General features: G+C 37.6%; 1 protein-coding gene across 1 annotated transcript in view; it reads left to right on the top strand.

The window, feature by feature from the left end:
• Window positions 1-12931, top strand: part of LOC131068387 (beta-galactosidase 1) — a 212798-nt gene that overhangs the window by 142118 nt on the left and 57749 nt on the right. The window contains exon 13 of the mRNA XM_058003566.2: window positions 8664-8773. Coding sequence (XP_057859549.2) covers window positions 8664-8773 — 110 coding nt within the window. The remainder of the gene's footprint in view (window positions 1-8663; window positions 8774-12931) is intronic.

Here is a 12931-nt window from a genome sequence, read left to right on the forward strand (position 1 = left end):
TGGCATCTCTATTATTTTGGCATTGTTTAATTAGATGTATGCACTGAAGCTCAAAGCATTGGATAATTGGAAAAATAACTTACCAAGCTATCTAGAATTATCATTAATATTTAATGTTTATGATTTGTATTTGGTCAAACCTTCAATGCAATGAATTTGTTGCTAGAAGTCTACTATTCTAGCAGGTTATGTAATGGAACTCTCATTAAAAACAGTTTAAAATTTGGAAGCAAATGAAAGTGGCACGTTTGATAACTATCTTGGCAGACATTAGGTCAAGATATTAGTCTTATATCTTTATTTAATTTGTTAACAATCAAGATTTTATCACTTATGCATAATGGATGAGGGAAGGATTACTTCAAAGATAATAGGATGGGTTAAAAGAATGGACTCAATGGCATAGCCAATCTGCATTCAAAATTATTTGGGAGAATTATGGAGTTATGGACATGATGAAAGTATCGGAAAGGGAAAAACAGAAAATTTAATAACCAAGAAGAATAAACAAGGTTTCACTTCAAACTGGCTTAACATGGCAAGATGTGCCAATTTAGATAGTTTATAGGTTGGAAAACAAGAATGTAGAACTTACCAATAAATTTGGTTCTTATGCTTGGCATTCTGGAGATATGCATGGTTCAAAAGTGCATATGTTGCTAACAAATAAAAAATATTTTGTCAACATAATGTTTTTGCTGCCCTTGAAGCAGTATATAATCATATTTAGATGTTTTAAATGGGTTTCATTTGGTCCAAAAGAGCATTTAATCTTCTCTAGTTATACTCTTGAAGACCTAGGAAAAGATTTATGAACTCAAGATGGAGGTCACTCTATCTAGAATATAGTGTTTCTATTTAAGAAGTCAACAATGGGCAGTAATTGTTCGCTTGTTTTTTTAATCAATCAGAAACATTCAGTGAAATTGGGATTTCATGGCAAAAAGTTTAATGAGAATTTAAGTGCTTGTTTGGCAAAGGGCTCAAACATTAGCATTGGTGAAAGATGTCCAATGGACGAGCAAACAACACAAGTTCCAGAAACATTTTTCCTTCTTGTGTGATCACAAAATACAACCACGCAATGTGGAGAAAGTACGTACAAATGTAATCTATCAATAATGGTTAGACGTCTTCCTGAGTTGTATGTGGGTGGAATCTAGTATGAGAGAATGATCAAGTAGAGATAAATCCAATCTGTCAATAGTGGGTGGGTTTGTTCTAAGTTGCAAGTAGGTGCACACAAGCATGGAATAAGTGTGCAATGGGGATACAAATTGTTAGGGATATTGTTTTATTCCCAAATGTGCCTAAAAATGTAATATTTTTGTTATAGCCTTCCCAAGGTAAACAATCGATAAAGGAAATGAAAACATGAAACTAAATGGTGAACTAATTGTAGTCGACATAAAATGCCTATGGTTATATTTGATAATATTTGTTATCCGGCAATGTATTAATTAATTGTATTAAGTAGGTTGTCACTCTCGGGTAGTTAGGTGTCGGTTGGTTGACGATTGTGTACCTCTCGGCAACCACCGGGTCCTTTAAATATGTTGTGTACCGCCAAGGAAGGGGGGATGGTATAGTTGGGTCTATTGTAATCCTTGGTTGACCATCTTTGGTCTCTTCTCGGTAATAATTGCATGTGTGAATAAAGATATATTTTACTGTTGTGTCTGGTATGCATTGTCATGTACATTATTATTTCCTGCATTTAATTTATCAACTGTAGCGGTAAAAAATTTGACGTCGTTGCCTTAAAACAAATCCAGTCAGCCTTGACTGATTCATGCCCGTAAACCCCGTTAAAGGTGAGAAGAGGCCACAGGGTGGTCAAGACCAAGCGATTAGGTGATCTGTCGACCTTCAGCCGGAGGGAGCACAAAGATGAGTTGGAGCCTGGAAGTACTTGGAGTGTTGGGAACATTGAAGGTGGACATGTAGAGGATGCCTGTGTGGCCGAGAGTGCGGGGAAAGCACTAGAACGTAGTGGTCGAAACAGTCCACCTAGGTCCAGCACACAAGGTGAATACACACGATACCTTCCAAGTAAAAACAATGATGAACATCCAGGAGAAGCAGAAACTCCCAAAGTTCACGAGAGATGGATCAGAGGACCCCGTACAACATTGTAAGACATGTATAACAATATGAGAGGCGAGTGGCCAAGATGACAAGGACTACTAGCTGAAGGCATTTCCTGCCACCCTTCGGAGGATTGCCATTGACTGGTACACAAACCTCGATGCCCAGCACAAGATGAGATGGAGTGATCTGAAGAAGGCATTCCAAGAGGAATTCAAACTCCTGAGGGATGACAACAAGATCATGGCCGAAATCTATAATACCAAGCAAGGGAAAAATCAGAGTATATGTACAATCATAGGCTCAAAGAATTGTTGAACAAGATGGAGAACCAACCACCTGACAGGTTGAAGAAGAGGTGGTTCACTGAGGGATTGATCCCTTCGCTACGCAAGAAGATGAAAGTAGTGCCTCAGTCCTCATACATCAATGATTACAATTGGGCGATGGACATTGAGAGTGAAAACAAAACATCCTCTCGAGGGAAGAGGAAGACCGATGACAAGAGCACTGATGGTAGCGGTGATGAAGAATCCAAAACCGTGCAGGCCCTTCGATGGGATATGTTGAGAATGATGAAAGAATTGAAGGCCGAGAAGGGACCCAATAAAGAAAGTAATGGACTATGGTGTACTAAATGCAAAAGAGAGGGGCACACAAAAGGTAATTGTCCTAGAAATATGTTTTGTGAGATTTGCCAAGTGTTGGGGCATTCAATCAAGGAGTGCCCGTACAATTTGAAGATGAGAAGTACACAAGTACTCTTCACACAAGGAGAGTCTAGCCCATCAAAATCACAAAATGTATCACCATGCAGTTATCGAGGGCGAAATCAAATACAGTATGACTCCAAAGGATGTCCTATCATACAATGCAGACAATGTAGTGAATGGGGACATTTTGAGAGATACTGCCAGAATAAGAAAGACAACATACAACTATTGTGCAAATGGTGTGGACCAAGGAATCATGAAGACACCGACTGCCCAAAGTAAAAGAGTATTAATATGCTGGATGTGACAGAACAAGAGGAGGCAGTGTTGGCAATCACAAGAGCACAGACGAAGAAGGGGATGTATTTGGACTCTTGTGCGACAAAGGAACAATTCCAAAAAGACAAAGTCAAAGCAGAACAAGTGTCGACAAAGGAACAAGTAACCTCCAATGGAACTGCAAGTACGTCATTGCGGGAGTCAGAGAAGAACATAGTTCGGGAGGTGCTACAGGTGACCATACCCATCAAGGTGGCAGACCTTCTTCAAACTATGCCACAACTAAGAATGGCAATTGCCAACAAAGCTAGTGACAACATAGTCATCCAGAAACAACATAAGCCATATGAGGAGTAACTTACAGGAAAACCAACACTTGAAGGGAATGAATCTAGTGATCCAATGTTGCCGACAATGAGCATCGGGAGGAAGCCGGCTATTGTCGATATGGAAATAATGGGCCAAAATTTGGCAAACACAATCGTCGATTGGGGCTCAACAGTTAATGTGCTATCGGAGGACACTTGGAAATGTTTAGGGAAGTCGATGCTTTGGCCGCCAACCTTCTACTTGGTAGGTGGTGACCAACACGGTATTGAGTTGTTGGGAATATTGATGGCACAAAAATTAATGATTGGGACACAACAATTTTTTTTGGACTTTGGAGTCATTCTGTTACAGAAGAAGGCGTACGACGCACTCCTTGGGAGGCGATGGTTGATTACTGCCAAGGCAAATCATAATTGGAAGCCGAACACACTCTCAATCGAGAGTGACAAGAGGGAGTACATCATCGACTTAAGGAATTAGGCTGTGAGTAAAGAACTGGCATCCTCCATCTCGGAGTCCGAGGGTGGAGAGTTTGGTATGGACGAAGGGAGGAAAGGCATGGAACCCAACGATGAAGGGGTGCTCAAACTAGAAGATTGCTCTCAAGATGAGACGAGTTCCCTGAATGGACTATTCCACTGTAAAATGGAGGACTATGAGTCATTTCCACCAACATGCAATTTTCTTGAAGCCACAACTCTTGGTGAAGAGCAACCAAGGAAAGTATGTAAAATTATGAATGATACATCCCAAAGTACAAAGAGAAAAATATCTAATGTGGAGCATATAAATAAGGGTCAAGGGAAATTAACTTCACTAGAAATTCACAAGAAAAGAAAAAGGAATTAGGAGGGATGGGAATGGAAAGCAAAAAATAATGGAGTCTAAGAAAATCATCAAATTGAAAGGGGAGTTGGAGAGTGAGAAAACTACTGCACATTGTGTACAATAGGTTCTTCCCCATACGGTAGTTTCATTGTCAAGGGAGCCTCTTGTTTTGTCTATACAACCTCCAATCTCTACAATACGGCTTGGGATATATTATCTAGTATGGACTCCATAGTTGTTTTCACTGCATATGGCACGAAAATGCCAATTCAAATTTTGCACCATACAGTGGCACTGTATTGCTCACGTGCGGTCTCCATCTTATATCGTACAACATGTTAAGATGGTCTTACGGCAGTCTTCCATTCTCCCCGTCGGCACCATGTTGCCCCTACTATACGACCATCTTCTCCTCACCATGTACAACATGCAGTCCTTCTCGTACAACACCTCAAGACCATATGTCAATGCATTAAGCTTCTAATCATACGACATAATTGTGGAACTGTACAACATATTTATGGAATAACCGTACAGGTCCTTTCCAGCACCGTATGAAATAATTGTGGAGTAACTATACGGACGTCACAACGGTCATTGGGTTGTGTCGTACAACTTTCAAGTATAGACCACGTACGACATCATATCCCTCATTTCGTACGGCATGGTAGGTTCATTCATCACATACAATATCGCAGGTTCACTCATCCTATACGACACCCGGTGCATTGTTCCGTACTACCAATGCACATCTCGATGGGACCTCCAAGAGTTATTGTCGTACGTCAATTCCATCACGTACAGATAGATCATATTGTCCACACCATAAGAAGGATACTTCATCTCGTATAAACAAAGCCTATTGTCCACACCATACAGCCAAAGCATTTCTTTTGCATCGTACAACAGTGTCTGCATCCTGTACAGGAACATCAATCAGCCATACGTCATCAACCTCAGCCTGTGTGTGTTGCATATGTTGGTTAAAGCTCTTCCTTGGCTTCATCAACAATGTTTCTGGCATCTTAAAAAATCACGAAAATCATGTGCACCATGGAGTTTTGTGTGGTTTTGATGGTTGTAATTTGGTGTTGGCGGCAAGGGCGCTACCCCTTGACCCTGCCCTGTACCGTGACAAGGAGCACGCCCTAAGCGCTGCCCCTTGACCCCGTTGGGGGCGTTGCCCACAAACCCCCATTTGATTTGGAAGGTACACTACAAGTTGGGGTTGTCCAGTACAAGTCATTGCCTGACACTATCATTAGTCCTTCCAGATATTACTTGATGTTTACTTGTTGTCCGGAGATGACTTTTTCTTTTGGGGGGATGATGTAGTCGGCATAAAATGCCTATGGTTATATTTGACAATATTTGTTATCCGACAATGTATTAATTAATTGTATTAAGTGGGTTGTCACTCTCAAGTAGTTAGGTGTCGATTGGTTGACGGTTGTGTGCCTCTCGACAACCGTCGAGTCCTTTAAATATGTTGTGTACCACCAAGGAAGGGGGGAAGGTATAGTCAGGTCTATTGTAATCCTTGGCTGGCCATCTATGGTCTCTTCTCTTTAATAATTGTGTGTGAATAAAGATATATTTTAATGTTGTTTCTGGTATGCATTGTCATGTACATTATTATTTCCTACATTTAATTTATCAACTGTAGTGGTAAACACTAATTACATGTGCCCATTTGACGTCTAATGCTGAGAGGATTTTTTGTTCAAGCATACAAACTGTTATGAAACTAACCAATGTAAGAAGCAACAAAAACCAAAGGAAAGAAATCAATATTGCTCCCAAAACATGGATGAGGTGGAAACTATACTAGGATGAAAATTTGATTGATTGGAAACAATCACACAAGCAAAAGAAATAAAAGAATTAAGTTTTAATTTGACTTTAATTTAATTTCAACATCAATATCTATTAGTGGCAAATTTCTTCAACTGGACTGAAAAATAGATGACAGTAAAATAAGAGAACATGGGTGGTTGGAGCATCTCCAACAAAGGGTAAACAAAAGAGAAGTACAAAGAGATTTAAAAACTATCATCAAGTGAAGAAAGTGGAGAATGGTGAAAGGAGTTGATGATCATAGAAGGCATCAAGAAGACACATATCCATAAGTATGTTCAGTTGTATGAGCTAGTAACAATTTTAACATGAGGCCAAGAAAAAATTGGTGATGTGATTGACACATGGCTCTGGCCTACTGTCCATATACTCTACTGTGTTCTTTTTAACTAAACTCACATTTGTAGAAGTGTGTAAAGACTTGTGTGGCATGAACCACCTACGGTTTTCTAGATTTTACGTTTGTAGTGTTTGTCAAAACATTGTGTTAACACTTACCAACCAAAAATGGAAATGGAAACAAGGATGTGGCAAATTTTGAGGATTCTCATATATACACACACACATATGTATATTTATATCTGTTGGGTAATACTCTCTGACTCAACCTTTCTTTATGTAGTAAACCCAATAGGTTATCCGACCTCCAACTTGCAAATGTTTGTTTTTTTTGAATGATTTGGTTTTGATTTGCAATTTAAATATGAAAATAAAACTTTTTGCCAAGCAAGATTTAAAAAAGGAATTTGCAAATATTTAAACTATTGGCAAAGTAATGGCTACAATATCATTAAATGATCAATACATTAACATATAAGTGTGCAAACAACAATGATCATACCCGGAAGTTAATGTAAAAGACTTTTAGCAATTCTGGAAATAATCATTGAGTCTGGAATTTTTTTATCAACAACCAAGGTGGCTGGAAACTTCCACGCCCAATTGAAAGGAAGCCTTGTAGCAGCTGTGTATGAGCCTGTAGATAACAACTGGCGATAATTGCAATGGCTACCAAAAAGAATCTGGAAATACTCTTTAAGAAATCTGCCTTTAAAAACCCTTGTTACTGTTCACGTGTTACTATAGCAGCAATAAGAAAAACTTGAAATCTGATCAACAGTGACTACAAATGAAGAATATATGTCTGCAACTAATTATGCTTCAATAATCTTCAAACCCTAGATAAAATTCCTTCTCTTTTGAGCACAATTAGAATTTATGGATGAAGTCCTCCACAAGCAATGATTCAGCTGATCTCACACAACCTCAAAATTGCAAAGACGCTAAAGAATTTTCATTCTTCAATGCTGGAAATGACTGAAACCCTTGTGTATTTCTACACTCAACTCTCATATCAAGAAACAAGTTTATAATCTTCAAGAATGAAAAAGCATTTGTTTTTTGAGTCCTTTTATAACCTCAATCTCCTTAATAGCATTTAAATCTGCTTTAGGGTTTGCATAATAACTTTATTTAATATCCTCATAAGTGGGCACCCAAGACTTGAATTATTAGATGCACATTAATATCATTTAAAATGATATTTTATATTTATCTTTTGACTTTATCAAATGCATCAATAAATAGGCCTCAAATATTAAAAAATGATTAATTGCACTTTAAGTCACTTAATTGAGGGTCATGGCCCCATTGTACATAAAGTGACTTTAATAACTTTATAATATGTCTTTAATGATTAATTATTAATAAAGTATTACTTTATTAATAATTAAAAAAGCATAACTCCATAAATACTCATTATTTCTCGATCTTGTCTGAATCAAAGAGTCAACCACTGCATCCACTGTGCATCCATCTATCTTACTAAAAATAGTAAGGGTTCCTCTCAATCATCCACTGACTTACTATAAATAGTAAGTGTGTAGAATTGAGTCCAACGAAGGTCAAACCTGAACTCTGGATGGGAATAAGCCTCCTGCTTTGATAACTGAGTCCCTCTAACCAACTGCCTTAGCCTACGAGGGCCAAGAATAGGCTAAACCATCCAAAAACAACAACAGGCTAAAAAAAGGACATTACACTTTACATTTAGTTTATTCTATTTTACTTTTTTGGGTTTTTGCATCACATGTTATAGTGGTCTAGCCTTGGAATCCTCCATTTATTAGCCTTGGAATCCTCCATTTATTAAGCTAATTTTCTAACAAGGTTTCCTTTTAAAGGATCTAAGAGGACAAAACTATTGAGCTCATTTATTGGAACTCAATGTGTATGAACAAAAAGTTAAAAATCTTTATTCTGGATGACAATCTTTCTATTTCTCCATAGAGGGTTGTATCCGCAACCATATAATTGCTAAGACACAAGGGCATATAACACATTCAAACTTAATTTTCGTAGCACATTTGTGTTTAAATATATCTGTTGATCATAAATATGCATCATTTTCATATATGTTTCTTACGATTTGTTCTCAAAATATAAAATTGATGCACATTTGATGGTATGTTGAAACATAAACATAAATAATTTACATTTCTTTTTACTTAATTTGCAGTTAAAGTCTGAGTTTAACAGTGAATTTACCTGCTAACTCTTTAACTGCAGGGTTGATGTCGATGAAAACGAACCTTTTATAAGGAGCAACAGTTCACTAGTGCTTGCAATTGGATCTCATGGTTATGCTGTGCACGTCTTCGTCAATGATCATTTTTCAGGTAACCTAGAAAATCTCAAGATTGAACCATTAAGATTTTTTCTTGTAATGCAATGCCGAATTACACTTCTGAACAAAACATAACAAAAAACTATCATAGTTTTTGTTCACTTCAAAAATTAATTTTCACTGAAAAAAATTAAAATTTTATGTACTGCGATCAGGATTTGCAGTTTAAGATTATCCCAGCTAAACGCAAGTTTAATAAAAGATAAACCTGTTAGAATTTATCGTTTCTAAAGTTGTAGACGTTCATAATCAGCCACAATATTCAGCATCCCAGTGATAATCAGATAGTTGCAAACAACGCCTCATGGATTGTGTGACAACAATCAGATTATATTGTTAATGCAAAAAACCTGAACTTTATCCCTTAGTTTATTCAATGTTGTAATATTGTGTGCCTTATAAAGTACTTTTAGAGAACTTTTAAGTGCATACGTTACACATTTTTTTAATACTTGGTGTTAATATGTATTTGAATATTAAAGGTTATTTAAGAAATTCTAAATTTTACACATCCCATTGCTCTTTTTTTATTTATACATCTTCATTTCAGGGTTTGGAGTGCAAATGACGCAGTTTATGATATGGTGTTTTCAGATTTTGGAGTCCAGAATTACGAATAAATTGTTCAATTGCATCACAATTTTATAATAATGTATTTTCATCTAGAGTAGGTATAAGATTCCAGAATTCGGCAATGTTTTCTTAAAAGGATGCACATATGTGTATTGTTGTTCCATATGATGAAGTATCGAGCCAGTCTCATGATTGTCCTTGTCTATAATCAGATGTGATTGAAATAAGGAATTGAATTATCTCTTTGCATGGAAGGAATTCTAATATGATTGATCCTAATTACATATTGTGATAGCTCTTGCCTTCCACTGAACAACAAGCACAAATTATGTTATGACAAAACAGATTTTTATCTATGCAAATTCAATCCTACTCTGTTTAGTGCTCTTCCACGATGTTATTTGTCACCATGAGTAGATACATGAGGCTCATTAGCAGGTTTATTTTTAGTGCTTAGTATAAAAGAAAATAGAATAATTTGAATAAGGAAGTTAGGCAGATATTAGTTCACTTGTCATGCCTCCGCAGTTAGACCCACCAAAAGTATCCCCTAATTTATTGTCATTATCCCTAATGTATGCAGCAGTGGATGCAGCCTAAGATAAACTGGAACCTTCTCCCAAACAGCAACATACTCTTCATCCTGGTCGTATAGGATAGATCTGCCAGGCTGAAGTCAGCATTTTTTGTAGTGAGTAGCCTTGGGGTCAAGGGTAGGTAGATGTAAAGGGTTAAGCATAGTTTTTATTTGAGAACTTATTATAATGTCTAATTAATAATTTTTAAAGGACAGCAACTATGCTGTCTTTGGTGGACCTGTTGGCTTATATAAACTGATATCTATTTTTATTTTAAATTTCATGCATTCTCTCTTCAATTCTTGTATCTACGAGGTTCTTGTCAATATAGGTATGTATGGTGGGTAGTTGATTTGTATTTTCTATTAGATGAGTAGACACTTAGACCCAAAGTAAATTTACGCTGCTTAGATCCTTGATATCGTTTATATGTGGTTCTTAAGTGGCATTTCATTTATATCAGCACTGTTCCACGGGGATGCATCCCCCAAAAAAACTTGTGTCCTTTGTAGGAGAACTTTTCCAAGATTTGGGGACTTCGGGAAAACATCCCCCCACAGCACCACCACCTCTGCCACCTACGCTGGGATGCCATTGTGTAAAATTCCTTAATTATCTATTGGATATATGTCCAGTTCATCAGTAATATATATTCAACATAGCCAGTGAGTTATTGACAGAATAATGAAACAAGTTCAAACAGTGACATTTGTTTCATAAACATAACTTAGTTTCCATTCCATTGGCTGGTATTTCATTCATCAACAAAACAGACATTCATTATTCAGGAGGAATAAATAATAGTGCACCTGGTAGCCATAGTATAATTGTAGATGCCCTCCTCACGCTGTTGGTTATCATATGATAATCTGAATTTCACCGTAAGCATGTCAGGCAGCCTCCTTGGTTATATATTGTCTCTTCCAGTCCCCGAGCCTTCTGGATGTGTGTGTTGAGCAATACCTTCAGGTTTAGTTTCCACTTCAGATGCAACAGGTCAATGCTGCTTCCGTTCTTTCACAATGTTGATTCCTTGTGACTGCAGGGATCCCCGAATGATACCCGATATCGGGTCTTGCGATGGCACTCCTGATATCCAACCAACTCCACCACGGGCCGGAATACGTTATACCCTTCGCGTCGCTTCTGTCACTCCTCCGAGCCTTTGTGTATGCAGAAGGAAATACTCCCGACGACACGCCACTGTCTCACGTGAGCGAACTAGTGTTCATGTTGACTGCACCCGATATCGCGTTCTTCTGACGCGAGAGAAAGAATAAATTGTTGTGCCTTTCTGGTAGATCTCAGGTAGTCTCCGTGATAAAAAGATAGCATGCCTTCCTGACAATCTCCCAATAGATTGGTTGGTGCGTATGAATACTCTTAGCCACGATGTTGGCCAATACTCCCGCTGTAAATCACCTCGTGGTCACTGCTTCCAATAGGCCAGTTAAGCTAGCGAAAGGAATTCTTTCTTTATGCTTGATATCCCACCGAATATCAATCTTTATATCAGACTTGGCTTGTATAAAAATTCGATATCCTTCCTATCGTGTGCCCATCCTTTATTAACAACAATTGGTTAAGAATTCCTGTAAGAGTTAAGACTAATTACGGTTAAACAAAAATACATATAATTACAAGATATGCCTTGTAAATATTAATTATTTATATAAGTGAATGGGGAATTTATATAAGATAATTAATATTTTTATACATTCGTAATCACTTATTAGGGGACATGACAGTCTCCCTTGTCTCGTGTTGCTTGCCCTCAAGCAACTCCAAAACTCTTTCATTTTCCCAGGTGGCATCATCCTGAGGCAGATTTTTCCATTTGATGAGATATTCCTTGATAGTTTTGTTCCGCAATTGCCTGTCCCGTGTTTCCAAAATGACTTCTGGTATCATTTCAAGCTTCCCTTCATCATTCAAGGGAGGTAAATTTTCAGATACTGACACCTGCTTCCCCAGAGCTTTCTTGAGACAAGATACATGAAATACATTGTGTATTTTGCTATCCACTGGTAAGTCAAGTTCATACGCAACTGTACCAACCTTCCGGACTACCTGATAGGGACCATAAAACCGAGGCTTTAATTTTTCAGATCCACTACGTTTGAGAGAAGATTGCCGATAAGGTTGCAACCTGAGAAATACCAAATCTCCCATTTTGAAATGGCGTTCAACTCACTTTTTATCTGCATAGATTTTCTGTTGATTCTGAGCACATTGCAAATTCTCCTTAAGACATGACAAAATGTCTTGGCTTTCTTGAAGCCAATCACGAGTTCTAGGTACATTGCTCTGCTCAAAAGCAAGGTCAAGAAAAGAGAGTACATCATAGCCATATAATGCTTTGAAAGGAGACATACCAATTGACATATGAAAGGTAGTATTATAACAATATTCACCCAGATATAGCCAACAAACCCATGCCTTCTGATGATCGGCCACATAGTTACGAAGATAACCTTCGATCCACTTGTTCACTATTTTCATTTGTCCATCAGTTTGCGGATGATAGCTGGTGCTATGATTCAACTTTGTACCTGTTAATCTGAAAAGCTCTCCCCAAAATATGCTTAGAAATCTACTATCTCTATCACTAATTATAGTCTTGGGTAAACCATGTAAATGGAAAACCTATCTGAAGAATAACTCTGCGATCTGAACTGCTGTAAATTTTGTAGTGATAGAAAAGAAGTGTGCAAATTTAGTTAGTCTGTCAACCACAACAAAGATACAATCTTTACCTTGGGATCTTGGTAAACCTGTGATAAAATCCATTGATATACTTTCCCATTTCTAATCTGGTATAGGTAGTGGCTATAATAGACCTGCAGGATACGTTTGCTCTGCTTTATTTTGTTGGCAAGTGGTGCATTCCTTGACATAATGTAGGACATCGTTTTTTAATCCTTTCCAAGTGAACCTTTCTCTTACCTGGCGATACATTTTGAAGTATCCAGGATGCCCTGCTAGAGGAATATCATGCA

The sequence above is a fragment of the Cryptomeria japonica genome, chromosome 5 (genome assembly GCF_030272615.1).
Source record: "Cryptomeria japonica chromosome 5, Sugi_1.0, whole genome shotgun sequence".
Taxonomy (NCBI): domain Eukaryota; kingdom Viridiplantae; phylum Streptophyta; class Pinopsida; order Cupressales; family Cupressaceae; genus Cryptomeria; species Cryptomeria japonica.